This window comes from Archocentrus centrarchus, chromosome 14 (genome assembly GCF_007364275.1).
Source record: "Archocentrus centrarchus isolate MPI-CPG fArcCen1 chromosome 14, fArcCen1, whole genome shotgun sequence".
In the NCBI taxonomy this organism is placed as follows: domain Eukaryota; kingdom Metazoa; phylum Chordata; class Actinopteri; order Cichliformes; family Cichlidae; genus Archocentrus; species Archocentrus centrarchus.
The window spans coordinates 18289920-18317159 of NC_044359.1; the positions used below are offsets into that span (position 1 = coordinate 18289920).

At 40.6% G+C, this 27240-nt stretch overlaps 3 protein-coding genes across 3 annotated transcripts; 1 reads left to right on the forward strand and 2 right to left on the reverse strand.

Moving 5' to 3' along the window:
• Positions 1-572: 572 nt before the first annotated feature.
• LOC115792548 (E3 ubiquitin/ISG15 ligase TRIM25-like) lies at positions 573-2225 on the reverse strand. The gene has a single exon (XM_030747129.1). The coding sequence runs from the start codon at positions 2223-2225 to the stop codon at positions 573-575; it is 1653 nt and encodes a 550-aa protein (XP_030602989.1).
• A 15071-nt stretch (positions 2226-17296) lies between these two features.
• Positions 17297-19173, reverse strand: LOC115792465 (tripartite motif-containing protein 16-like). The gene has a single exon (XM_030747005.1). It carries the CDS (start codon positions 19021-19023, stop codon positions 17359-17361), a length of 1665 nt encoding a protein of 554 aa, XP_030602865.1. The 5' UTR covers positions 19024-19173; the 3' UTR covers positions 17297-17358.
• Positions 19174-20723: 1550 nt separating this feature from the next.
• Positions 20724-26750, forward strand: txndc15 (thioredoxin domain containing 15). The gene is made up of 6 exons (XM_030746451.1): positions 20724-20920; positions 22491-22789; positions 24083-24229; positions 24546-24709; positions 25438-25568; positions 26391-26750. The coding sequence occupies exons 1-6, from the start codon at positions 20830-20832 to the stop codon at positions 26585-26587; spliced, it is 1029 nt and encodes a 342-aa protein (XP_030602311.1). The 5' UTR covers positions 20724-20829; the 3' UTR covers positions 26588-26750.
• Positions 26751-27240: the final 490 nt, after the last annotated feature.

The following is a 27240-nucleotide window of genomic DNA, read 5'->3' on the forward strand; positions in this document are numbered from 1 at the left end:
TTAGACACGACCCTGTGTGATGTGATGCTCTGACAGTGTAACTAAAAATGTGAAGCCTTTCAGATTTACACAGTCATTCTTGTTTAGTTAGAGAATTACACTTATTTGTTGGATATTTGACACTGGATTTTTAAAAGTATTTGGATACATACATATATATAATATTTACTATGTATTCATGTTTACATTTAAATGTAACAGTGCTGTGATATTTTAATATCATTAAAAACAGCTTTACAATATATAGAAAGAGTAGCCTCTTTACTATGCAGACACGAAGAGTGTGTAGCACACCAAAGTACTAAATGTCAACAAATAAAGAAGTTAAATCAATGCACATCTAAATTATATTTCCATTTTCTAACATGATAGTGCATTCATTTAGGAGATTATTGTGAGTAAAGAAACAATCCAAATCCAGATACACCGATCAAAACACTTTTTAATCTAAGGTTTATTGCAATAAATCTGTTTATGTGTTAAGTATGTGTTTATACATGCAGTGGAATTTTATTCTGCAGCATCTCATCGTACACTAACTTTACTGCTCACCACAGATTAATCACTACTATCTACTTTAATTCACACAACTCAACAGTGTCTCCAACAAATACTGGAAGCCAAAATCCAGCATAGAGAGGCTGAGTGAACCTGGTCTGGACTCTGTGGAGGAGATTCATGGTTTGAGTGACACTGTAGAAAGACAGAATACCTGCCTTGTGATCCAAATGTACTCCCACTCTGGAGGACTGGGGGCCTGAGATGTAAGTGGTAAGGTTGTTGTGTCTGAATATATAAAAACCAGTCTGACATTCTAATGCCCACGATTTCTCATTATTTCCAAATCCACATTTAATCCTGTTTCCTGTTCTGCTAATGTCTTTGTATGCAACTGCAATTAAAACTTTACCATGCCACTTCACCTCCCAGTAACAACATCCAGTCAAAGCATCAGAACTCATCACCTGCCACCACTGCAAGAACCTTTCTGGATGAACAGAAACCAACTGTGCGACTTGCATCAGTGTTGCCTTTCTGTTGTTCATAGAGAGAAATAAATATGGATTTGCAGTGTTTGGATCCAGTGTGATTCGACAGGCGTATTTCAAAAACTCAGGTCTGGTTAAAGGCTCTGTTGGAGCCACTTCAGTAATTTTCAGCCAGGTCTTTGAAGGCTCTTCACTCAGAGCTGCCTGCAGTTTATCTCTGAGCTTTGATACAGCTGGTGTTACATCCTCAAAGTACTGCAGAGTGAGGTTGTTGGTGGTGGGTATGTTTGTAGATTCACTCAGATGTGACAGTGAGGAGTAGCTGTTTAGAAAATGGAGGTGATCCTCTGTCAGTGAGAGCTGCTGCAGTTCAGTGTCTCTCCTCCTCAGCTCTCGGATCTCCTGCTCTATCTTCTCCTGAAGCTCTCTGACTCGACTCTCTTCACTTTTCTGCTTGGATTTGATCATCTTCTTCACCTCAGAGCTTTTTTTCTGAACGAGTCTGATCAAGTCTTTGAACATCTCCTCACTTTCCTTCAAAGCTTTTTCAGCAGAACAATTCATAGTCTCCACCTCCTCCAGAAGTATCTTCACATCTTTCTCTCTGTCCTGGATTCTCTGTTGGATTTTTTGCTGATTTCCTGCCAGTTCTTTCTGCCTCTCAGCTCTCTCTGCTGCAGCTGACACTGAGACATGGCCTTTGTGTTCATCCATTAAACAGAGATAACAGATACACTGCTGATCAGTGCGACAGAAAATCCTCATCACCTCATCGTGGAGATTGCAGATGTTCTCCTGAAGCTTTGAAGTGGCTTTGATGAGGTTGTGTTTCTTTAAAGGAGCTATGTTGTAGTGAGGCTGAAGGTGCAGCTCACAGTAAGAGGCCATACACACCAGACAAGACTTGAAAGCTTTCAGCTTCTTCCCAGAACAGAAATCACAGGCCACATCTCCAGGTCCAGCATAGGAATGATGCAGTGAAGCTGCTGGAAGTGCTGCTTTCTTTAGGTTCTCCACTAACTCAGCTAAAATGGTGTTTTTCACCAGGACAGGCCTCGGTATGAAAGTCTGCCTGCACTGAGGGCAGTTGTGCATTTCATTCTCATCCCAGTAGTTTCTGATACAGCCCATGCAGTAGCTGTGCCCACAGGGGATGGTGACTGGATCCTTAAGAAGATCCAAGCAGATGGAACAGCTCAGTTTTTCTTGATCCAGCTGAATCACTTGCAGTTCCATTTCTCCTTGTCTTAAAAATTTCCTTTCTGTTTCCAGATAAAATGAGCACTGAAATCCAAACTTAAGGTCCTTTGGAGGCAGGTCTGTGAAAGGGGAGGGAACAAAAATGTCTACACTGAATAGACTTTGATCTGATAGCAGTGCAAGGAGGGAAGGGTGGTTTGAGAGAGGGCGTGTTTGTTTGTTATAGAAAATCTCAAGTATATAGTTTTAGAGTTACAATAAAGTAGTTCTATGGTTCATATGTACTCACCTGTTTTATAACATGAAAGTATTCAACATGTGACCTGCTTTGTTTTCCCTATAGAGCGAAGATGCTTAGTCCACTCTCTTGATACATTTGCTGTTTGTGATCTTTGGTCCTGCTTACAATAGTTTTTCTTGTAAATGTATCAAATAATACATTATTTGGACAACGTACAATGTTGAATGCAAATATATCTATATTTTTATGATTAATTTATTGATTTGTTTCTCTTATATTTGCCACAATGCTAAATCAGAAGTGTGTAGTCTAAACAACCTCTGCAGTCATTTATACCTGATAGGCCTGCAGCAGCTGGATTAAAATAGGAGGTCTGAGGCAGAGATGAGGTACAGAACAATTCAATTCAATTCAATTCAATTCAATTCAATTCAATTCAATTCAATTCAATTCAATTCAATTCAATTCAATTCAATTCAATTCAATTCAATTCAATTCAATTCAATTCTTATTGCACCAAATCACAACAAAAAGTTGCCTCAAGGCACTTTATATTGTAAGGTAAAGACCCTACAATAATTACAGAGAAATCCCAACAGTCAAAATGACCCCCTATGAGGAAGCACTTGGCGACAGTGGGAAGGAAAAACTCCTTTTAACAGGAAGAAGTCTGATTAAAGTGGTGGGTGGGCTCCATTACATTCTGAGAGAAAGTGAATCTAATAATAAATTAAATGCAGTGTTGAGGCTGTCATTTTCAGCATCTACATGGATGTTAAAATCCCCCAATTAATTTAACTGAACTGAGCACTAAATCAGATAAAAAGTCTGAGAAATCAGACAGAAAATCTGAGTAAGGACCAGGTGGACGACAGATAATAACAAATAAAACAGGTTTTTGATTTTCCCAGTTAGGTTGGACAATACTAAGAGTCAGGCTTTCAAAAAAATTGAAACTGTCTGAGTTTTTGATTAATTAATAAACTGGACTGGATGATTGCTGCTACTCCTTCTCCTCGACCTGTGCTTTGAGCATTCTGATAGTTGGTGTGACTCAAGGGGTGTTGATTCATTTAAACTAACATATTCATCCTGCTGTAGCCAGGTTTCTGTAAGGCAGAATAAATCAATATGTTGATCAATTATTAAATCATTTACTAACAGAGACTTGGAAGAGAGAGACCTAATGTTTAATAATCCACATTTAACTGTTTTGATCTTTGTTGCAGTTGAGGATGCTATATTGGTTTTTCTTTGTGAATCTTTATGCTTAAATTATTTTTTGCTGATTTTTGGTTGGTTTGTCTGGTAGTCTGGAGCAGGCACCATCTCTGTGGGGGTGGGGTTTTGGGGGATGGCAGGAGGAGAGAAGCTGCAGAGACTAAAGGGGAATGGATGCCGTCTCTCCTAACAAGACCATGTTTTCCCCAGAAACTTTGGACACCACTTAGACAGCCAGCATTTCAAGGAGAACATGCAGCTAAACATGTCTCTCCTGGCCCGACTGGGTAGGGGCCCAGAGAAAACTATAGAGTCCGACATTGTTTTTTCAAAGTTACACACCAATTCAATATTAACTTTAGTGACCTGTGGTCACTGACCTCCATTTGGCATAACCAGCTGTTTATACATCAACATCGACAAATACAAAACAAAACACAAAATAAAACAATGTAACCCAATGATGTGACATGGTTTGAGTAACAGCCTCTGATGTTAACAGAGGCAGCCACTTGGTCTACAACCTGTACTCTACAATAAAAACTGATATGGCTATTCAATCCCCTCTTCAATTACTTGGTACTACCTGGAATCTTTAAAAGGCCCGAGGAAGCCTGGGGACTCTTTTGGCTGGAACACTCTTATGAGAAAACACGGGTAAAAAAAACAATCTTGTAGTCAAAATGTTCTCTTAAGGTATGAATTGTTCTCCTACCCATTAAGATACATATCAGGCAAATGTAAAAAAAGTAATAGTATCTGTTGACTTAAACAAACTTGCCATACTAATCAAAATTTCTGTTTTTGGGCAGATCTTCACCAGTACCAGCTGGGAGGCTGCCAACAAGAAGAACCTACAAAACAAATAATCAATAAAATATGCCAAACTTCTTTGTATGAGTATGTTCTTTTACACAAATAATGTTAAAATTACCCATGAAGTAATTTCATTACTTCATTACTAGATACCATGAATGACAGATTATTCTCTATCTCTCTATAGCGTAAATGTCAGTCAGTCTAAAACAAAATTGTTTTGCTACTTTTACAGTTTTGTTGCTCATCTATGAGTGCTTGTGTTTTTCCAGACTACCAGAAAAATGATCAAACTGGATGGTTATGTACTGTTCACACACACGTCAGCAGATCAAGAAAGTACACTTTTTCCTCCAATACCACTGCCCTCTATAACTACTGTCCTTTCAACCCTTGGCCAGCATATTCTGTTATTATTCTGCCCAGGACATGACTTTAACACTCAGAAGAAATTATTTACACATTTGAGAATATGACCATGACTGAGTGATTACACATTTTATGAGGGAGCTCTATTGTGACTGGATCTTTTAGAAGATCTAGACAAATGGAACAGGTCAATTTGTCTTGATCCATCTGGATCACTTGCTGTTCCATTTGTCCTCTCAATGATTGTAAATTATTTCATTTCTGCTTTGTAAAAGGGGAAGATACAAAGATATCTACATTGACTGGACTTTGAGTCTGATGCAATGCAACAAGGGATGGGTGTTTTGAGAGAGGGTGTGTTTGTGTGTTAAATGATATAGACAATCTTAAGTGTTTGTTTTAGTGTTACTATGAAGTAGTTGCATTTGGTTCATTCGTACGTGCTTGTTTTATGACATGAAAATTATAAATGTATATAAATGTAGCCTGTTTTAACTTCTATAGAAGTTAAACTTCTATAGAGTAAAGATGCTCATTCCTCTCTTGTGATTTTTACATTTCCCATCTTTTCTAGCTCAAATTATAGAAAACATTACTGATGAACAGTGGGCAAGAACCTTTGGTTCTGCCAACAGCAGAACCACAGTTGTTGCTGTAGCTTTACAACTACAGCAACAACTGTAGTTGTAAAGCTACAGTATATAATAACACTGCTCACTGGACAAAGTACAGTGTAAGGTGAAAACGTATCTGAACAATAGGTAGAAATCATATTACTACATGGCAAATAATTTACCAGTAGGTGTAGTAGAGTCATAGAAAACCAACAGACCCAACATTCATGAGATGCATGCTCCTGAGTCTGTGTAATTGAATAATTAATTGAAAGGGGCGTGTTAAAAAAAATAGCAGTATAGAGTCCAATCAGTGAGGTCATTCATTCTGTGAAAAAACAGGTGTCAATCAGCTGGCCCTTATTTAAGCATGAAGCCAACACATGTTGTACATGCATTTCTCACTGAAAACCTGAGAAAAATGGGCCGTTCCAGACATTGTTCAAAAGAACAGCGTTCTTTGATTAAAATGTTGATTGGAGAGGGGAAAACATATAAAGAAGTGCAGGAAACAATAGGCTGCTTGGCTAAAATGATCTCCAGAAATGGAAAGCAAAGCCAGAGAGACGCGGACGAAAACGGAAGACTACCATTCAAATGGACCGAAGAATACCCAGGATGGGAAAGACTCAGCTGTTACCTATGAGTACTGTGACAATTAGAAGATGCCTGTGTGAGGCTGCTGGCAAGAGGCCCCCATAAAGTCTCACTGTTAAAAAAAAAGGCATGTGCTGAAGAGGTGGCAATTTGCCAAAGAACACATCGACTGGCCTGTAGAGAAATGTAGAAACATTTTGTGGACTGATGAAAGTAAGATTGTTCTTTTTGGGTCCAAGGGCCTCAGACGACCCCTAAACACTGAATTCAAGCCACACTACACAGTGAAGCATGGTGGTGCAAGCATCATGATATGGGGATGTTTCTCTTACTATGGTGTCGGGTCTATTTATCGCATACCAGGGATAATGGATCAGTTTACATATATCAAAATACTTAAAGAGGTCATGTTGCCTTATGCTGAAGAGGAAATGCCTTTGAAATGGGTGTTTCAACAAGACAAAGACCCCAAACACACCAGTAAGCGAGCAGCATCTTGTTTCCAGACCAACAAAATTAAAGTTATGTAGTGGTCAGCCTAATCCCCGGACCTTAATCCAATAGAAAACTTGTGGGGACATCAAAAATGCCGTTTCTGATGCAAAACCAAGAAATGCAGAGGAATTGTGGAAAGTTGTCAAATCATCCTGGGCTGGAATACCTATTCACAGGTGCCAGAAGTTGGTTGACTCCATGCAACACAGATGTGAAGGAGTTCTCAGACACAGTGGTTATGGTGCTAAATATTAGTTTAGTGATTCACAGGAATGCTAATTCCTAAAGATTTTTTCAGATTTTTTATTTGAGTTTATAAAGAAAAATAAAGACACTGCTATTTTATTGAACAGCCCAACATTAATTTTTCTTAATTTCCTGTAATTTGAAAATTTATTCATTTTTCTACATGTTTTGATTTAGAATATAATGTGCAGTGTCCCGTAAATAAAAACTATTATAAGGATTCTGAGCTTTATTCATGTTTTTGAATGCACTGCTATTATTTTGATATATATATATATATATATATATATATATATATATATATATATATATATATATATATATATATATATATATATATATATATATATATATATATATGAGTTCTATGGTTTTTACAGAAAAACAGGTTGCTTAATCTACTAAAGCGGAACACAAAAATCCCATGGTATGGTCTGGTAAACTGAAAAAAGGGCAGATTTTGAGCTAACTTTCCAGTACCTGACTTCATGACTTCAGTTACTGGTCAATATAGATGTATTCACACAGAACAGAGCCGTGCAACGAGACAGGTATGGTTACCGTAGGCCATTAGCTGCTACAGCCATCACAATCACGGCGTTCCATTACTAGCCACCCTCAATACCAGACAACGTGTGTAATTCACATCTCAAACTAATAATAACAGTGACAGACCAGCACAACATAGCTGATAACTCTGTAGCTAAACACATAAACACCGACATGAACACTCCCATGAGTTTTTTGCACATTCATCTGATCCAAACAACAAAAAGCTGATCAACAACAAGCTGATCACACAGCTGACGCTCCATGTTTTAACATTGAAAAACATTGTACCACTCCTCATTGTATGCAGTACATTTAAAAAAAAAAAAAACTACTTTAATTAAAAATCACGTTAGTAATCCTCCCGCTAAACTGCCACGTATAAGCCTTTTTCTTACTAGCCAGGTTTATGACAGTGAAATAGAGAGAAGCACGCTAAAAGCAAACCCTACTGTCTCGGCACCCAGAAAGGGAAACTTCAAGACAAAGAATTGTTTCAAACACATCACAGCTTTGTGGGGATTGTATGGACTACATTTAAAAAATACTTTAATTTAAAAAAAAAAAAAAAATCACACTAGTAATCCGCCGCTAAACTGTCACCTGTAAGGCTTTTATAAGGGGGGTGTTGGGGCACCCTTATTATACTACTTGTGGTGGTTAGCACCACTGCCTCACAGCTAGAACGGCATCTAGAAGGTCTGGGTTTGATTCCACCTTGGCCCTTGAGAAGTGTTCTGCACATTTTGCCATCATCTACAACAAGACACTTGCTTTGATCTGTATCGCTATCGTACTCAAAGAAATCCCACATGGGACTCTGCTGCTGTCTCCCAACTTTTAATGCTGCCATTATTTTGGTGACGAGCGCAGTGAGCAGACACACACACACACACACACACACACACACACACACACACACACACACACACACACACACACACACACACACACACACACACAGATGGCTCTCCCAGCTAAAACTGCTACGGCAGAAAAAAAGGGATTTCATATCAATCCACAAGGCTTTTAAATAAACTGACAAACACGAAAACGATGGTCATTTTATCTCTCATTTCAGTTAGTTATCTTTTTTTTTCCTTTTAATTACCGTTTTTAAAAAAAATGTATTTCTTTTTTTACTTACAGAGTTTAAAATGCTAAATAAGACATGGGGCTTGTGACTGTTGTTATTGATCACACTTGCAAAACATGCCGATTTCTGGTTCCTAACAGTTCTCTTTATGCTTTAAAATATCATAAGACACCTGAAGCTTGTCTTTTTTCCATTTTCGTTCTTCTTTTCTGCACGCTCTTCGAGCAGCACGAGTAACGTCATTAAGCCAGGGCTCAGACTTGACTTTTGGCCGCCTGACTGGTCAATTCACATTCAGACACAAGATCAGTAGGTGACCCGTTCTACCTCCTGAGCTACAGCCACTACTCTCATCCTTGTTTTCACTGGAGGACTAATACTATGTTTATTGAGCCTTAATAATTTTCAATTAGTGAGTTGCCACATCAGTGTTTCCCTGTTCACTGCTAACCACTGAAGATGTATGTATGTATGTATGGATGTGCACTTGTTTAATTTCAGCTGATGCTGTTTGATTGTATTTAGAGTTGTATTTTCTCTATTCTGCTCTTTGTATCACCATATGAAGAGCAGAGTACAAACAGCAGAGAAGAGACTACATAAAGACAACATTGCTTGAGCTGACTGCAACTTGTTAACTGTAATAGCTTTAAACTCTTCCCAACAAATCACTGTAAAACCAAAGATGGACAAATGTCAGAGGAACCACAGCCTGTGTGCACAGCTTGCACACATTTCGATCCCTGTCCACTTGGATTCTCTGTTTTTCCAGTGCAGATTTTTACTGCGCCTTTTTCACTCTCCCTCAGGTGGACACTCTGAGTACAGAGTTGAATTCAGAGGGCAGCACAGCCCAAAAATGCTCGCCAGCAACTGGAGCATCAAAACAAGGAGCTCTGTGGGCCAAGCTTGGCGAGCTGGAGGGTTCTGTGAAGAACAAGTTCAAGGCCTCCATCACTGCCCTGTAGGTCAAAATAACACAGCTGGAAGAACAGCTCATCCGGCCAATCATGTCAAGAAATGTTGGCTGAGAAGGCTTGACTCACAGTTTCTGCTCAAATTCATGCCAAAGGCGCTCTATCGGGTTTTAGTGTTATGTATATTGTTTTGTTTTGTTCACTGGTGTGCAGTCATATTGGAACAGGAAAGGGCCATCCCCAAATTGTCCCCACAAAATTGAGAGCATGAAATTGTCCAAACTGTCTTGGTATGCTGAAGCATTACGAGTTCCTTTCACTGGAATTAAGTGATTCATCATTCCAGAGAACACGTCTCCACTGCTCTAGAGTCCAGTGGTGGTGTGCTTTGCACCACTGCATCTAACACTCTGCATTGTGCTTGGTGATCTAAGGCTTGGATGCAGCTGCTCAGCCATGGAAAGGTCTGTAGTGATTGACTGCAGTAGTTTGGTGACCTCTGCGCACTATGCCCCTCAGTATCCACTGACCCCACTCTGTCATTTCATGTGGCCAACCACCGTGAGACGCTGTCATTCCCAATCACTGTCGAATATTTAGTAGTGAGGAAATTTAATGACTGGAATTGTTGCTCGGTACCACGGCTGGAATTCACTGAGCACCTGAGAGCGACCCATTCTTTCTCAAATGTTTGTAGGAGCAGTCTGCATGCCTAGGTGCTTGGTTTATACACCTGTGGCCATGGAAGTGACTGGAACACCTGAATTCAGTGATTAAGATGGATGAGTGAATATTTTTAGCAATATAGTGTAGGTTCAGATTGGAATACCCTTTTCCTGCACTTCTACCACAGAGAGATTTCACCTCTAAACATTTTACATGATTTCATTAAAAGCCCAGAGATCAAAATGATTGAATAGTTCAGACTGTAGGGAACCACTTAACTAAACTAAACTAAACTAAACTACCTAACTCTGCATAAAGTGGTTGCAGTTTATCCACTTGAATCAACAATATTAGCATTGCTTAGTTTTTCTTTTCTTTTTTTTTAGCTTTTTAAACTGGTTAAGTTCTTTAAGCAAATCAAGTCTGAGCCATTTTAATTAAAGCATCACTTAAAAAGTCATCACTTGACCCAGCTGTGTTAGCTAATTACAGGCCAACCTTCAACCTTCCTTTTCTCTCACAAATCCTTGAAACTGATCAACAGCAGAGGAACGGTTTGTTTGAAGAGTTTCATTCAGGTTTCAGAATTCATCACAGTACAGAAACATCATTAGTGAAGGTTACAAATGATCTTCTTGTGGCCGCTGACAGTGAGTAAACAGCACTGCCCCTCGAAGAAGCAGCTGCTGCAAGTAATTCAGCTGTTTCACCCAAACAGGAAATGCAACACTAATCACAGGACATAAAAAAAAACAAGGCAGGACAAGAAATTTAGTTTTATTTGCCCAATTGCTTTATTAATGTTTGACTTTAAAATCGTGTACATCTAATTTCTTAGTCTTCGTTTTTTGATTGCTGTCCAATTCAGTTTTATTTACTTAGCCCCAAATCACATCAAGAATTATGTGTTATTGATGTGAATATTATTGTTTTGACGGCTGGTTGGTTGGTTTTCTGTGTAATTATTGTAGGGTCTCGCAATATAAAGCACCTTGAGGCTACGCCCTACAATAATTACACAGAAAACCCAGCAGTCAAAACAACCCCCTATGAGCAAGCACTTGGCGACAGTGGGAAGGAAAAACTCCCTTTTTTACAAGAAGAAACCTCCGGCAGAACCAGGCTCAGGGAGGGGTGGTCATCTGCCGCGACCGTTTGGGGCTAGTTGTTAGTTTGTTGTTCTTTGGTGGAAGAGAAATTTGCAGGATTGAGGTTCGAGATTACAACAGTGGTCCTTCAGGATCTTTTAAAGAGTTGCATAAATCTCTTCCTCAGAGATCTCTTCTTAGGTTTTTTCTGAGCCTCCTCTTGAGTCTGCTCTAAATGATGGGCTTGGCTCATTACGTCAGTAATGAATTTATCCTTTTCTTCTATAGTCTCATCAATGGACTGCTTTAGTGATTTTAGAGCTGCCAGGATGGAGGACCTTTCCTGGAGCCATTGTGATCGCTCATTTTCCAGGTCTTCCTGGGCCTTCGTGGCTGCTACTTTCATCATCAATGTCATTTTGATGTGCTCAGCCTGAAGACGTGACACGTCCTCCTCCCTCTGAAGTTTTTCCTCCTCAAGTTTTTTTTGTGCCTGGGCCAGCTCTTCCTTAAGTCTCTTAGTTTCTGCAAGCTGTTCTGCTAAGAGCCTCTCAGTATGAATTTTCTGTTCTTTTTCATCATTGACCTCTGCTTCCAGCTGTTCAATTTTCAGTGAACCAGCTGTGTTGATCTTTTCTTTTTCTTGAACCACCTTATAAAGCAGTGCCTTTCCCATTTCTATCTGGACGTTTACAGTTTCAAGCACTGCTTTCAACTTCTCTTTTTCTTGGAGAAAGACAGCCTTTTGTGCTTCTAGCTGTGCACTCTGTGCTCCCTTTTTGCCCATGATTCTTCCTCTCCCTAAGTCAGAGGTCCCAGCAACAGAGGGTGTAGACAGCTGTGGTTCTTTAGCTGAGACAGGCTGGGGTCTGGGACCTGCAGCAAGCTTGAATTGATTCACTTTGGGAGGCATTTTCAGTTTGGGCATCACGACTGGGGGTCTGGGCACAGTGACAAGCTTCTCAGGGTTCACTGCAGGCTGGTTACTGTTACTTACAGCCTGCTGGATGTACTTCACAGGAATCCCAAAATCAAATTGTTGGACTGACCTTTCTTCTGGTTTTATGCACGCCTGTATTTGTGGTGCAAGGGTCATGTCTTGCTTCAGACTCTTCTTTTGCAACTTGGGCATGACGACTGGCGGTCTGGGCACAGTGACAGGCTTCTCAGGGCTCACTGCAGGCTGGGAGCTGCTACTCACAGCCTGCTGGATGCACGTCAAAGGTATCCCAAAATCAAAGTGTTGGACTAACTTGTCCTTTGAGTTTATGGGTATCTTTGTATGAGTATCCATCATCAGGCCCTTCTTTTAAGAATGATCCTTTTCCGGGGTAACAGGTCCTTTTTCTCTGTCCAGTTTAGCTTCACAGTCGCTGTCTGCTGACTGACGTGCTGAATGCTAAATGCAGATACACAGATTCTGAGGTTTACTTAAAGGCTCTGCTGAATCCTTTGTTCTGAATCTTCTGATGTCACATTGAATCCTAAGCAAACTGATGATTCCATGTTGCCAAGGCTACAAGACCAAGAAGAAGCCCAGAAATTAGAGCAACTGGCTAATAATCCAAAGGTTGCTAATGTTGGTAACATTTTTAAGGGTCTCCATGTTCCTTTTGGCAGAAAATTCAAATCCCATTAAATCCAAAGTTTCCAATAAATCACTGGGATGAACAGGTTCCAGTGCAGGCTTTTTATTAGACATCTTAGTTACACAAAACGCAGACAAAGACCAAAACACAGACAGTAACATAGTTAAGACTGAGAAATACACACACACACACACACACACACACACACACACACACACACACACACACACACACACACACACACACACACACACACACACACACACAGAGAGAGAGAGAAAGATGCAGGAACAAAAAGAGTAGAAGGAGAGGAAAGGACTGTAAGTGAGTGAAGTTAAAAAGTGAGAAGGGAGAAGTAAAGTACAAAAGAGTGGAAGAAAGTAATGAGAGAGAAAAGTGAGTAAAATGGAGTGAAAGAAGAAGTAGGAGTCCAGAGTTAAACAAGAAATTACAAGAAAGCAAAAAGCCCTTCCGGGAGTGAGTGCCTTGGAGCCGCTGCAAAGGGGATAGAGGAAGAGCAAAAAAGTGCGCTCCCTCCCAACTTTGCCACTGCCTTTTATTGCCCAAACTGACACCTCCCCCTGCTGTTATCAGGACCAGTGGGCATAGAAGGATGCTCCCAATCCACTATGAACCATACTAGTTTGATCCTCATACAATGGCACCAAGGCTGTTCTCCGGGCTGTCAAAACAAACTTTCCCACGTGAAAATACCTCCCACCGGAGCACTACCCCGCCCTTCTATCCATATTTTCACTTACTTGAAACACTTTTAGGGCAGTCTTATCTGAATACACAAATTTACTCCCTTACATTATTACAGTAGCTCAGGGGGGACTTCACCCCCCTTTTTCGGGACACACAACTCCCTGCTACTTGACCTTCACACTGGCAATACTGTGTCAAAAGTGTACTGTGTACAAAGGTGAGCCTCTAAATATGAATGAGTGCAGTTCTACTAGTGAAAAAACCCAAGGCTGTGGGCTGGGCAGGCCTCAGTCCTTCCCATGGCAAGTTGGTCCCAGGTGAGGGTCCAGACAAAGAGTGGTTCAGAAGACCCCTATGTCTACAACAACAAGGGAACAGTTTACCCTGCCCGGGATAGGGTTACCGGGGCCCCACCCTGGAGCCAGGCCTGGGGAGGGAGCTCGAGGGAGAGTGTCTGGTGGCCCGGCTGGGTGCATGGGCACCACGGGCCTTTCATTGAAGAGGTTACATGGGCCCGCCCTCCTGTAGGCCCACCATATGCAGGAGGTGTTGTAGGGGTCAGGTGCAGTGTGTGTTGGGAGGTGGCCAAGGGCGGAGGCCCTGGGAGACCAATCCCCGGCTATCGAGACTGGCTATTGGGACATGGAATGTCACCTCTCTGGTGAGGAAGGAGCCTGAGCTAGTGCATGAGGTTGAGAGATACCAGCTAGATATAGTTGGGCTCACCTGAATGCATGGCCTGGGTTCTGGAACCAGTTTCCTGAAGAGGGGCTGGACTCTGTTCCAGTCTGGAGTTGCCCTTGGTGAGGGCTGGGGTGGGTATTCTTGTATCCCCCCGGCTTGCTGCCTGTACATCGGAGTTGTCACCGGTTGTTTCCCTGCGCCTTTGGGCCTGGGAACGGGTCCTGACTGTTGTTTGCGCTTATGCGCCAAATGACAGTTCAGAGTACCCACCCTTTTTGGAGTTGCTGGGCGGGGTGCTCAAAGGTGCTCCGTCCGGTGACTCCATCGTCTTGCTGGGAGACTTCAACGCTCACATGGGCAATGACAGTGAGACCTGGAGAGGCGTGATTGGGAGGAATGGCCTGCCTGATCTGAACCCAAACGGTGTTTTGTTATTGGACATCTGTGCAAACCACAGTTTGTCCATAACGAACACCATGTTCAAACATAAGGATGTCCATAAGTGCACATGGCACCAGAACAGCTTAGGTCGCAGATCGAAGATCGATTTTGTAATCGTATCACCAGATCTGCGGCCGTATGTTCTGGACACTCGGGTGAAGAGAGGAGCTGAGCTGTCAACTGATCACCACCTGGTGGTGAGTTGGATCAGGTAGTGGGGGAAGATGCTGGACAGACCTGGCGCACCTAAACATACTGTGAGGGTGCACTGGGAACACCTGGCAGAAGCCCCAGTCCGCGAGATCTTCAACTCCCACCTCTGGCAGAACTTTGTCAGCATTCCGAGGGAGGCTGAGTACACTGAGTCCGAATGGACCATGTTCCACACCTCCGTTGTTGAGGCTGCTGCTCAGAGCTGTGGCTGCAAGGTGGTTGGTGCCTGTCGTGGTGGGAACCCCTGAACCAGATGGTGGTCACCGGAGGTGAAGGGAGCCATCAAGCTGAAGAAGGAGTTCTATCGGGCTTGGTTAGCTTGTGGGACTCCGGAGGCAGCTGACAGATATCAGCAGGCCAAGTGGAATGCAGCTCGGGCAGTGGCCGAAGCAAAAACTCGGGTGTGAGAGGAGTTCTATGAGGCTATGGAAAAAGACTTCACTCAAAATGTCATGAGAAATGATTCATAATTGTGTCTCTCTTGTTACATCAAAAATATGAGGGAATTTTTAAAAACGTTGCGCTTACATTTGGGCTATTATCTTTGCTGTATTATTTCATCTGCACAATGTAGGAGACTTAGAACTGCAAACTGTCTCAGTACTAACAATATAAACTGATAATTATCTAATATAATGTTTGCATTTTGGTTGATACTTGAGAAACTGACACATTGGTTCACAATTAAACATACTGTAAATGGGATGGACAACCATTAGAGAAATATCTCATGTACTGAGCTTAATTTCTTTCCCCCAGAGGATGATGACACACTGGAGCTCATACTGTCAGAGGACACCCTGTGTTCCCTCTTTAGATACAGCTCTGCTTCCATGAAAGGAAGAATATGGAGAATTTGAGGTTATGACACTCATTACTATGTGTTTATTTATTTAAACAATTACTTAATATTTATTTGTTAGCTACTGGACACTTTTCAAATTATTTGCTTGATTTTTTTTTAACAATATACACATGCTGGAAATAAAATTTTTTTTTTAAAATATCATTACAACAATTTTACAATATACAAACTCTCTAGCCTCTTTACTTTCCAATCATGAAGAGAGTGTAGAGTACAAACTAAGAACTAAGCTAAGTTAATAAATATTTGTTTCACGTTATGGTGCATTCATTTTTGCTTGCGTATCAAAGCCAGGAAGAAGACCTTGTCGAAAAGTTAAAATTGTTGTTTTACTATTTAATCCATCCCCCCTTAGTGTGGATATATATAAAAAAGCTTTCTTCAGTGTAGCCTATAATAAGCAACTTAAACTACTTTAGTGCACTGTGACACAAAGTAAAGACTATTTGTAGAATGATGACTAATGAACAACTAAAGTACTTGTGTGATGCTGTTTACTTAGTTTTAGTACCATTCCCAGAGGAATCTTTATGCTCATCTTTACAAGCAAGGATATGAAAACTTTGATACAATCATGTCATGGTCCTCCATGTCCTCCAGGTGTGGATCTGCCTTCTATCCATTTCTTTCTCTTGCCTGTCAGTGTACAAGAGTGTTTGGGTGGCACTAACCAGCATCTAGCAGGAGGGAATATGGTTCAGGGAGGACTCAGGCAGGTGTAACTGTTTTCCATCTCCAGTCAGCTAACAGTATTTAAACCTGGCTTGTCAAGTTGTTGCCAGATTGTTAACCTACTTTATGTGGTAGTGTTGCTCAGGCTGCTTACAGTTCAGTTTCCTGATCTCCTTGCCCGTTTGCCTTTGTAAGCCACGATTTGTGAATCCTGTCAGAATACTCATCTGTCTACTTACCTGACAAAGTCTCCTGCAAACTCTCTGAAAACAAGCCTGCCTTGGAAACTTGGAGCTGATCCTGTATCAAGCAAGGAGGATGGAAATCCACACAAGGAAGGAAAGACTTCTGATTAAGTAAGGAATTAATCACCTGAATGAGCATTCTGCATTTGAGATAATTTCAAAAGACTTACCTGATTAAGGAACAAGCCTGAATCCCTGAATTGCATATTTAGTTTAAAATGAGACCATTGGTTTATTTCTGTTTGTTGTGAAGTTGTGTTGAGTTGCTCATTGAAACCTTGTGAATCTACACTGTGTCCTGTTCTTCAGTAATTTCTTTGAACCCTGATAAAACATGTAATTCCAAAGGTTAAAAAACAAAAATAAAAAAGTGGGGTATATTCTAACCAATCATATGATATTGACTCTTAATGCAAAGTGCTATTTTTTTCTTGTAATTGAAAACAAAACAAAACAAAAAAGTTATCCAATATAAATTTTTCACTTTATTGTAAAAAACACAAGCACATTAAAGAAAATCTAAACACCATACATGTGCATATTTTATGTTCCCTTTTGTTTTTCATGGTTAACCCAGTGACCAAACAGTTTTCTATCATTATTTCTCAGCTCACTGTATAAATTGAGAATTTGTGGTAAATGTAAGAATTGTAATAAAATAAAAATAATCTGTAATATTTACATTCATACTTCAGTAGCAAAGGAAAAGAAATCACTGAAAAAAATGATTTGTCAAAAAGAAAAATAAAAGCTATAAATCATAACATCTGTAAAGTTTTATCTTTGATAGGGGAGATACAAACACCTTAACAAATACTACATGGGACTATTTGTTCTCTACTTGAATTCACACAATTCAACAGTGTCTCCAGCATGCTGTGGAAGCCAAAATCCAGCATAGAGAGGTTGAGTGAACCTGGTCTGGACTCTGTGGAGGAGAGTCATGGTCTCAGTGATGCTGTAGAAAGACAGAATACCTGCCCTGTGGTCCAAATACACACCAACTTTGGAAGATTGAGGGCCTGAGAGAGAAGTCAAAATATTGTCACAACTGGATTCATAACCAATGTCTGAACATTTTAATGCCCACGATTTGCCATTTAATCCAAATCCACATTCCTCCCTGGTCCCTTTACGGCTGATATCCTTATACGCAACAGCTACTACAACCACCCCACTCCTCTTCACCTCCCAGTAACAACATCCAGTCAGACCCTCTCTGCTGAGGACCTGCCACCTTTCATGGAATCTGTCTGCGTGACTTGGATATGACTGGTTTCTACTCATCAGTGTTGCTTTTCTGTTCTTTTCACTCAACGATAAACGTGTGTGTGCTGTATTTGGATTCAGAGTGATTTGACAAGAATATTTCAAAAATTCATCTCTGGTTGTGGGTTCTCCTTGAGGCAGTAAAACATCTGCTTTATTCACTGAGAGTGACATTTTTGGCCATTGATCACTCAGAAGATCCTTCATGTTATCTCTGGCCTGTGATACAGCTGCGGTCACATCCTCGAAGTACTGCAGAGTGAGGTTGTTGGTGGTGGGTATGTTTGTAGATTCACTCAGATGTGACAGTGAGGAGTAGCTGTTTAGAAAATGGAGGTGATCCTCTGTCAGTGAGAGCTGCTGCAGTTCAGTGTCTCTCCTCCTCAGCTCTTGGATCTCCTGCTCTATCTTCTCCTGAAGCTCTCTGACTCGACTCTCTTCACTTTTCTGCTTGGATTTGATCATATTCGTCACCTCAGAGCTTTTTTTCTGAACGAGTCTGATCAAGTCTTTGAACATCTCCTCACTTTCCTTCAAAGCTTTTTCAGCAGAACAATTCATAGTCTCCACCTCCTCCTGAAGTATCTTCACATCTTTCTCTATGTCCTGGATTCTCTGTTGGATTTTTTGCTGATTTCCTGCCAGTTCTTTCTGCCTCTCAGCTCTCTCTGCTACAGCTGACACTGAGACATGGCCTTTGTGTTCATCCATTAAACAGAGATAACAGATACACTGCTGATCAGTGCGACAGAAAATCCTCATCACCTCATCGTGGAGATTGCAGATGTTCTCCTGAAGCTTTGAAGTGGCTTTGATGAGGTTGTGTTTCTTTAAAGGAGCTATGTTGTAGTGAGGCTGAAGGTGCAGCTCACAGTAAGAGGCCATACACACCAGACAAGACTTGAAAGCTTTCAGCTTCTTCCCAGAACAGAAATCACAGGCCACATCTCCAGGTCCAGCATAGGAATGATGCAGTGAAGCTGCTGGAAGTGCTGCTTTCTTTAAGTCCTCCACTAACTCAGCTAAAATGGTGTTTTTCACCAGGACAGGCCTCGGTATGAAAGTCTGCCTGCACTGAGGGCAGTTATGCATTTCATTCTCATCCCAGTAGTTTCTGATACAGCTCATGCAGTAGCTGTGCCCACAGGGGATGGTGACTGGATCCTTAAGAAGATCCAAGCAGATGGAACAGCTCAGTTTTTCTTGATCCAGCTGAATCCCTTGCTGCGCCATTTCTCCTCCAGTCAAATAAAGTTTCACTTTCTGTTTCCAGATAAAAGCTGCATTTATTACCTCCTTAGACACCGATCGGTAGAGTACGGTGTTTTCAGCGCTTGCATTTGATCACATGGTGCTTAGACCCAGCTTTTAATGTCTTATGAGTGTGCGAACTGAACAGACTCCGCATTCACTGCGGGAAGCACAGTCCAGCAAGTCCCCACCTTGTTTTGCCTTATGTGTATATTCTCCGTATTACGGTAAAAGAAATTGAGAACCAATTTCAAATTAAAAGCGATCCTCATGTGAATTTAGTCCGTCATCAATTCAGTTCAATTAATTTCCGTCATATTTATATAGCGCCAAATCACAAAAAGCTGTTGCCTCAAGGCGCTTTGTATTATAAGGTAACAACCCTACTATAAGACAATGATAGAATTAAATAAACTGTATTTTCCTCTTAATTCAGAATGACATTATAAGGCTGCCTTATAATATCTGAATTATAGACGAGAAATAGCTCATACATAGGCGTAGGAACCGGGGGGAACGGGGGGGGGGGGGGGGGGGGGGGGGGGGGGCATGTCCCCCCCCAGTATTGGAGACAGGCGCATTTGTCCCACCCAACAATTACACCGCGGAGGAGAAAAATCTTTAACTTGCGTGCTTTTATTTTGAAGGCACAACACAGCGTCGTGCCACTGCGCTCCCCCGCCCCCCTCTGAACGGTTCCCAGTGTTTGGGAGCCGGAGACAGCAGCAGGAGTCAGAAACTCTTTGAATGATGTGAAACCGTCTGTCGGGAATGTTGCTATGAATATGGCTTGTTTGTCAGTTTACTTTCATACATAGGATAACGTTTATTTACTTTACAAGAAGTCAATTTGCAATGAATTTCAATTTCAAATCATTTGGACTCTTCTGCTTAGGCCAATGTTTTTAACCTTTTTTGTACCTGTTTGGCTAAATGCAGGGGTGTAAAGAGGCACACAGCTTGTCTATTAAACGTGAGAGGTATCACTTTTATTTATTTCTTTTGGTTATTATTTTATTGATATTTATTTTGATTTATTAGATTAGAGTTTCAAACTGAATAGGGATATTTTAATAGCTGTTTTTTAACTTAAGGTTGATATTAAAAAGTGAATAATTTGTTCATTACATTATCTGTGAGGATTCTTTCATGTCAGAATGTTGTTTAATTAAAGAACCAATGCGAAAAAAAACAGGCCAAAGAATGCCAGCACACACCTGGCGGGTAAGTTGGTACTTTCATCTGCCCCCTTTTTTCTCAATGGGTCATCCTGGATTTAACAGCACAGCAGTCTCATTGGTTTGTGTTTCTGGACAAAAAATTTACAGGTTCTTTTGTTTTCCGGGTTCCTCAACACAAATTTCCCGACATTGTTTTGGTGTCCCTGAACTCTGCTTTTAAACAATCGACTCTGTATGCAATGAATCGTGTCTCTGTATGGGAAATGAATGTTTTCTAAGAGTCCACATCTGGAGGCTGGAGGAGTTGTTGCTCTTACCAGAGAGCCAAGTTTGAGATATACAAATCTCAGAATTTCACACATAATTTGTATCATTTTAAAAAACGTTATTAATGAAAATAGTTTGGTTAGTTAGGTTTCATGTTTTATTATGAGACTGCAACAACAACAGCACACACTTCCCCGGAAGCTAAATTTCGAGGTGCATCGTTTATTTTCTTCCGCCACAGCTCCGAGTATTCGTTCCTATGTCCCCAGCATTCTCCTCTCGTCTCAAAATGTCGTGACATTATTTCGTAATTTTGTCTCGCTTGTTACATTTCAAAAATATGAGGGGGATTTTAAACAAACTTCAGCTACCGTTTGCGTTTTTGTTTCTGCTGCATTATTCGGATGTTTTGAGGCTTTCGTCTGCACAAGGTAGGAGACTGACAGCCGCAGCTAGCCTCGGTGCTAACTAAAAACTGACAGTTGATAATAATGCTTTTGTTTGGGTTGATACTTGATAATAATGCAATAGATGCCCTGTGTCATACTTGATTCAGTCAGTCGTTCAAAGGGTTTTAGGAGACTGAACTTATGGGAGAGGCACGCTTTAATTCTAGCCAGACGTTTATGAAACTCACAAAGCACTTCTGGTTTTCAGAGAAGTCTTAGACCAGAAATTTGAAATCACAAACTTCAAAATTTCATGCACGAGCCTTTATTAATCTATCTTGACCTCCTCAAGCTTGTCATACAGAATCAATTCATTGCTTTTCTGTCTGAATCACTAAACAAAACACACATATGGGCTCGGGATCGAAGGTGCCACCCACTATTGAGTACTTAGTGTATGTACAAAAATCTTAGTATTTTAAGAATAATTTTCAAAGGGGATAGATTCCTGTGTAAAAGTATTTGCTCCCTTCCTGATTTCTTATTTCTTCTTTGATATATTTGTGACACACCTGAGTAAATACTAAATCCAGTTTTAAGTGATGATTTATTTTATCAAGGGAAAAAAGATATCAAAACCTACCTGGTCCTATGTGAGGGGGGAAAAGCAATTGTCCCCCTTATTAAAATTAGAGTTAGCTGTGATTTACTACATTTTTTGGAAAACTGAGTTCACCCAGGATTGATTACTGCCACATCTACTGAATGAAGAAATCACTGAAATAAAACCTGTCTAACAAACTGAAGTAGGCTAAAAAACTTAAAAAGCAACACATGCCACAATTTAAAGAAACAACTGAGAAACAAAGTCATGGAGGTCCATAAATCTGGAAAAGGTTACAAAGGTTTTAAGGCTTTGAGACTCCAGAGAACCACGATGAGAGATGTTATCCACAAATTTGAAAACTTGGAACAGTGTTGAACCTTCCCTGGAGTGCATGACTTATCAAAATTACTCTAAGAGTAATGGGGAATGTAGGGTGTGAAAAAATTGCATCCGGTGAAGTGGGACATGATGGAAAAAGTTCGAGAACCACTGGCTTACACAGGCCATTCATGGTGAAAAACCCTCCAGTGTGTTTGCATTAAAACAATTTTGCAAAGAAGAGTGGGCCAAAATTCCTCCACAGCGATGTGAAACACTCATTGCCAGTTCTCACAATGCTTGATTGCAATTCTTCCTGCCAGGGGTGGCACAACCAGTTATTTAGGGGGGCAATTGCTTTTTCAGACTGGGCCGGTTTGGATAGCTTTTTCCCTTTAATAAATCATCATTTAAAAACTTTGTATTTACTCATGTTATCTTTGTCTGATATTAAAATTTGTTTGATCTGAAACGTGTGACAAATGTACAAGAAAAAGTAAGAAATCAGGAAGGAGCAGATACTTTTCATGGCACTGTAAATGACAGCCTAAGTTTAAAAAAAAGATTATTTTCAGAGAAACTGCCACAATGATTCACCATTAAAAGGCAAATGGGATGGACAGCTATTAGAAATATGTTTTATGTACTGAGCTTAATCCCCCCCCCCCCCCCCCCCCCCCCCCCCAGAGAATGACAATGCAGAGGACACGTCCGACTTGGAGAACAGCCCCAAGTTTGTGGAGTCTGGAGACCTGGAATCTTTGCCGAAAAGGCAGTTCAAGACGGCTGAAATTGCAGATGCTGTGATGGGCACTGAAACTCCCATCAACCCATCTGAAATCGAGTCCCTCTTCCCCAAAAATGTGAAAGACTTTCAGTCAGGCTTCTCCCTACCCTGTGATGACAGCAGTCCCCAGTGTGGATCACCTGCTCCAGCGGAGAATGGAGCGTCGCAGGAGGAGAACGACGCTGATTCTTCGCAGCAGGTTAAGTAGAAGCTCAAGACTTGAAAAGGGATTGTTGTAAACTTCACCCTTAAAGGGGACCTACTATGCTTTTCCATATTTTTTTGCCATACTATAATACTGTTTCTGTTTTAAATGCTCTGTTTTAAACAATTTTCTCTACTCTTGGATCTGTAAGATTCTTGATATGGTCATCTCAGATTCACAGCTGGGCAAAGGAGCCCCACCCACCTGCTGCTCAAAGCTTCTGTTTGCGAGGGGCAGCCAATCAGAAGAAAGTTGGCTTAAAGAGAGGATGGCTTTAATGGAAGCAGAGCTAAAATTATTTCTTTCAGACAGTTGATGAGCTGAGAGAATAAGATAAATAAGGATTATCTTAAAAAGTGAATCATACAAAACTAAGCTAGTTGAGCACAAGAATAAAAACACAGAGCTGGGAATGAGAACAGTAGATCTTATCTAAGTGTTGAATCAGGCATGAATGGGAGCAGGATAGGACGTCTTTATCTGTGACATTTAATAATTGTTGTGTTAACTGAGTATTATTTTCCTTGCATACTTTCTGATTTATATTTTGTCAGTCTTTTTTTTGTTTTGATAATATTACTGCTGATAATATTACCCCCCCCCCCCCCCCCCCCCCCCCCAAAAAAAAAGTGTTGCTTAATAATGGATTATTTAGGTAAAATTTTGAAGCCAAGCCATCACTCTCTGGTTCAACTTATCTATGAAGATTTGCTGGTTTGTCTTGTAAGATGATTATGTGATTAAACGGGATGTTTGAGTCGCGTGTCTTGCTGGACAAAAAAATGTATAGATATTAACACTGGTTGATATAAACCAACTGACTAATAAATTAATTGGAAAAAAAATCAATAACAAAGTTAAGTTAGTCTCAGCCTCATTTTCGCTTTTGTATTTTGAAATCTGCTTGCTGAAGTCTTAGTGAAGATTAGATGAAATAATCACAGTTACGCACGGTTTTGTGCTGAAGTTAACAGGAACAGCTTTTATGCCAGGGCTATCATTGAACTGAACTCTGTGTGGTTTGGACAGTGATGTGGGGTGGTAGTGCTGACTGTGTGCGTGCGTTGGTGTGTGTATTGGGGCTAGATTCGTCTTAATTTACTATTGTGCACTGTATTTTAGTAATCATTTTTATCACTCATATTTTTATTATTTTATTATTTATTGTCTGAGGCACCTAGAAAGGAATGCATTTTAAATTTCGTTGTGCAACTTCTGTGTACAATGACAATAAAGATTCTGATTCTGATTCTGATTCTGAACTTCTCCTTGAATGTTTCCCTCCAGCTCACGCTTGACATAGTGCATGCGGAGGTCATGGCAGCTGAGGAGCACAACACCACAGAGACCGCCAAGACGTACAAGGTCAACTGTGATAGGAGGAACACCACAGGAATGGAGAACTTCTCCGTGCAGGTCCTCAATGCATCACAGGTATTCACTCTATCCTCTGAGGCAACACGGTCACGTATTTTAAAATTGTGCCACCATTTTCCTAATCATTTACACTGATGACCAAATCCATCCATCCATCCATCGTAGTGTATGAAACTTTTTGTGAATCCCTTTATTTTTTTTTTTTTAATTTAATTTTGTTTCATTATAGTGACAGTCAATGTTTCTATAATAAGTGAATTTTAAGTGAGTTTGCCTGGATTCAACTTCTATTTGTATCCCTCAAATAAAATTCAATGCAGGAGAATTTCCAGTTTCTCTCTGGGAGGAATAATGAGCCCTTCATTTCTTTCAGGATCTAATGGAGTTCCTCAATGCTAACAGCACCGAGTGCTCTGTGGTGCTGTTCTTCACCACCTGGTGCCAGTTCTCAGCCAATCTGGCACCTCACTTCAATGCCCTACCTCGGGTCTTTCCCAGCATGCATTTCTTGGCACTGGATGCCTCGCAGCACAGCAGGTAAATGGTCATTTTTTTCTGATATTAACAAGTGTGATCTCACTGTGAAAACCCCTTTTAGAATACTTATTTGAGCTCTTGTCATCTGTGTCTCACTTAACCTTAGCTTCTTCTGAGACCTTATGTCCTCTGTGGTGGTCACAAAAAAAGTTAAATTGAAAGATTTTTTCCTTGTTTCTCAGGATAAAGGATAAAGGAGCAGAAATATAACTCATGTTAATGAGCAAACAGTTAATTGATTAGATTAGGGGTCCACTGATAAAGTTCTTTTGTGTTGAAAACTTTAAAATGTGCATTTGCATGTTGGCAAAAATACAATGTAGAATAAAGTTTTCTTTGTTATTTTTGTGTGTTATAATCATACTTGAGGTAAAGTAAACTAAAGACTGTTTAGATCCTTAGATGAGTGGTTTACGGCCTTGGTGGCATGTGACCCCTCTTCACTGGGTATCTGGATATTCACCCCAGGGTGGATGTGGGTTTGAACAGTTCAGCATAAGGTTGACCCCCACCCCCACCCCAATTTCTCTTATGGTAAAGGCCCCAGAGATAAATGACAGCCAACTGTCATTTATCAGAACTTTGAAAAAACTGACTCCAAAATTGCTTTGAATACATTACTACTAAAACAGAACACTATCATGTATAACTTAAAATATTTTTTGTGTGGATTATTTAAATCTATTGTGGATCATTTTTGTCTCATGCCTGTTTTCACCCTCCATCAGCCTCTCCACGAGGTTTGGGACCGTGGCAGTGCCCAACATCCTGTTGTTCCAGGGGGCGAAACCCATGGCTCGCTTCAATCACACTGACAGAACACTGGAGACGCTCACCTCGTTCATCGTGAACCAGACAGGTACAGATGCTGTTCATGTTTTTCAGACTGCAGCATAGACATACACTACCAACACACTCACCCATTCATATTAATGGGTAAGTGTGTCCAAACTTTTGACTGGTACTGTATCTAAAGGCTGTCATGTATACATTTTTGTCCGGTGATGCAGAGTTCAGTTTTCTCTTGAAAGTACACACCTACAGTTTGGATTGGTAACCCTCCCATTGTGATAGTAAAGCAGAGCACCTTAAGGAATATACTGACTATCCGTCTCTCCTCTCCGTTCTAAGCTCATCCCAACAGGTGAACGCATGCACATGCTTTATACACCTGACTTTTGGCCTAATGCAGGAATGCTACTTAATAACAGCCCAAAACAGATACAAGAGTCCAGCTAAGATTACTTATGCAATATTTTTAGCAATATGCTAAAAGGTTATTATGGATTTCTGTTGTCCATTGAAGCCAAAAACATTACCTTTAATATTAAATAATTCTTAAAGATTTTGGGTCCTGAACACCTGAAGAAAGAGCTGGAAGTATTTTGTGGATCAGTTGTCAGTTTCACATTTAAAACTGTTAATTTAAGCACCACAACTCTTCTCTTGCTACATCTCAGTATCTAACCCCTGACTTCTTGCATTAAGATTTAAAAAAAAATTTTTTTTTTAAATAAAGAATAAAAACCATTAGGTGTTACATTTTTCTAACTTGGTAAGGGCCTGAACTGAATTGGGTGGTTAGAAGATAACTTTGAGGCATGTAAAACTGAGCTTAACTTAACATCTAATCCCCTCAAATTAAACTTGAACCTATGTGTTCCAACTCTGCCTGTTCCAGGGTTTGAAGCTGGCCCCGACAGAAATGTGACAGATGCAGACCGCCTCGGTCCCCTTCCTAGCGTTCCCGTGAAGAGCATCGACTGGCTGCTGGTCTTCTCCATCCTCTTCATCACAGGCTTCACACTGTACGCCATCCTGCGGACTGACAGCATACGCTGGCTCATACCTGGACAGGAGCATGAGCATCAGGAGTGAAAGCTCCCAGACTGCTCGCCAAGAAGGATGTAAACATTCTTTGATAAACAGTTTAGTTTATTAAAATGGCTAATGTGCTTATGTTTGAAATGTTTGGATGAAACTAAGTATTTGAGCTCTTGTGATTGAAAATAAACATGATAAAGGTTTGGAGTGAAGGTAATATTTTGGGGCTGTGTGTGAGACAACAAAACTGAGATTTTTTTTCTTTGTGCCTTTTATTAGATATTCAGCCAAACCCGAGTAAGTCCAAAATAAAAAAAAAAAGGGAGGCAAAGAGGGTAAAGTGGGTCACCTTCAATTCACTTGGCTATCAAGAGAATCTGCACTTTTTCACGACACTAAAAGTGTTCACTGTTAACGCAAGCTTCACCGCTGTGTCCTCATACTTGTCCTGCACCACCCTCATGTACTTCTCTGCCACTCCCGACTTCCTCGTGCAGTACCACAGTTCCTCTCTTCATATGCTTTCTCTAGATCCACAAAGACAGCAAAACTCTTTCTGACCTCTTTACTGCTACATCAACACTGTCAAACCAAACATCACATCTGTAGTGCTCTTTCTTGGTATGAAGCCATACTGCTGCTCACTGATCATCACATCTCAACCTAGTTTCAACAACTCTTTCCCATCTTCATGATATGGCTCATCA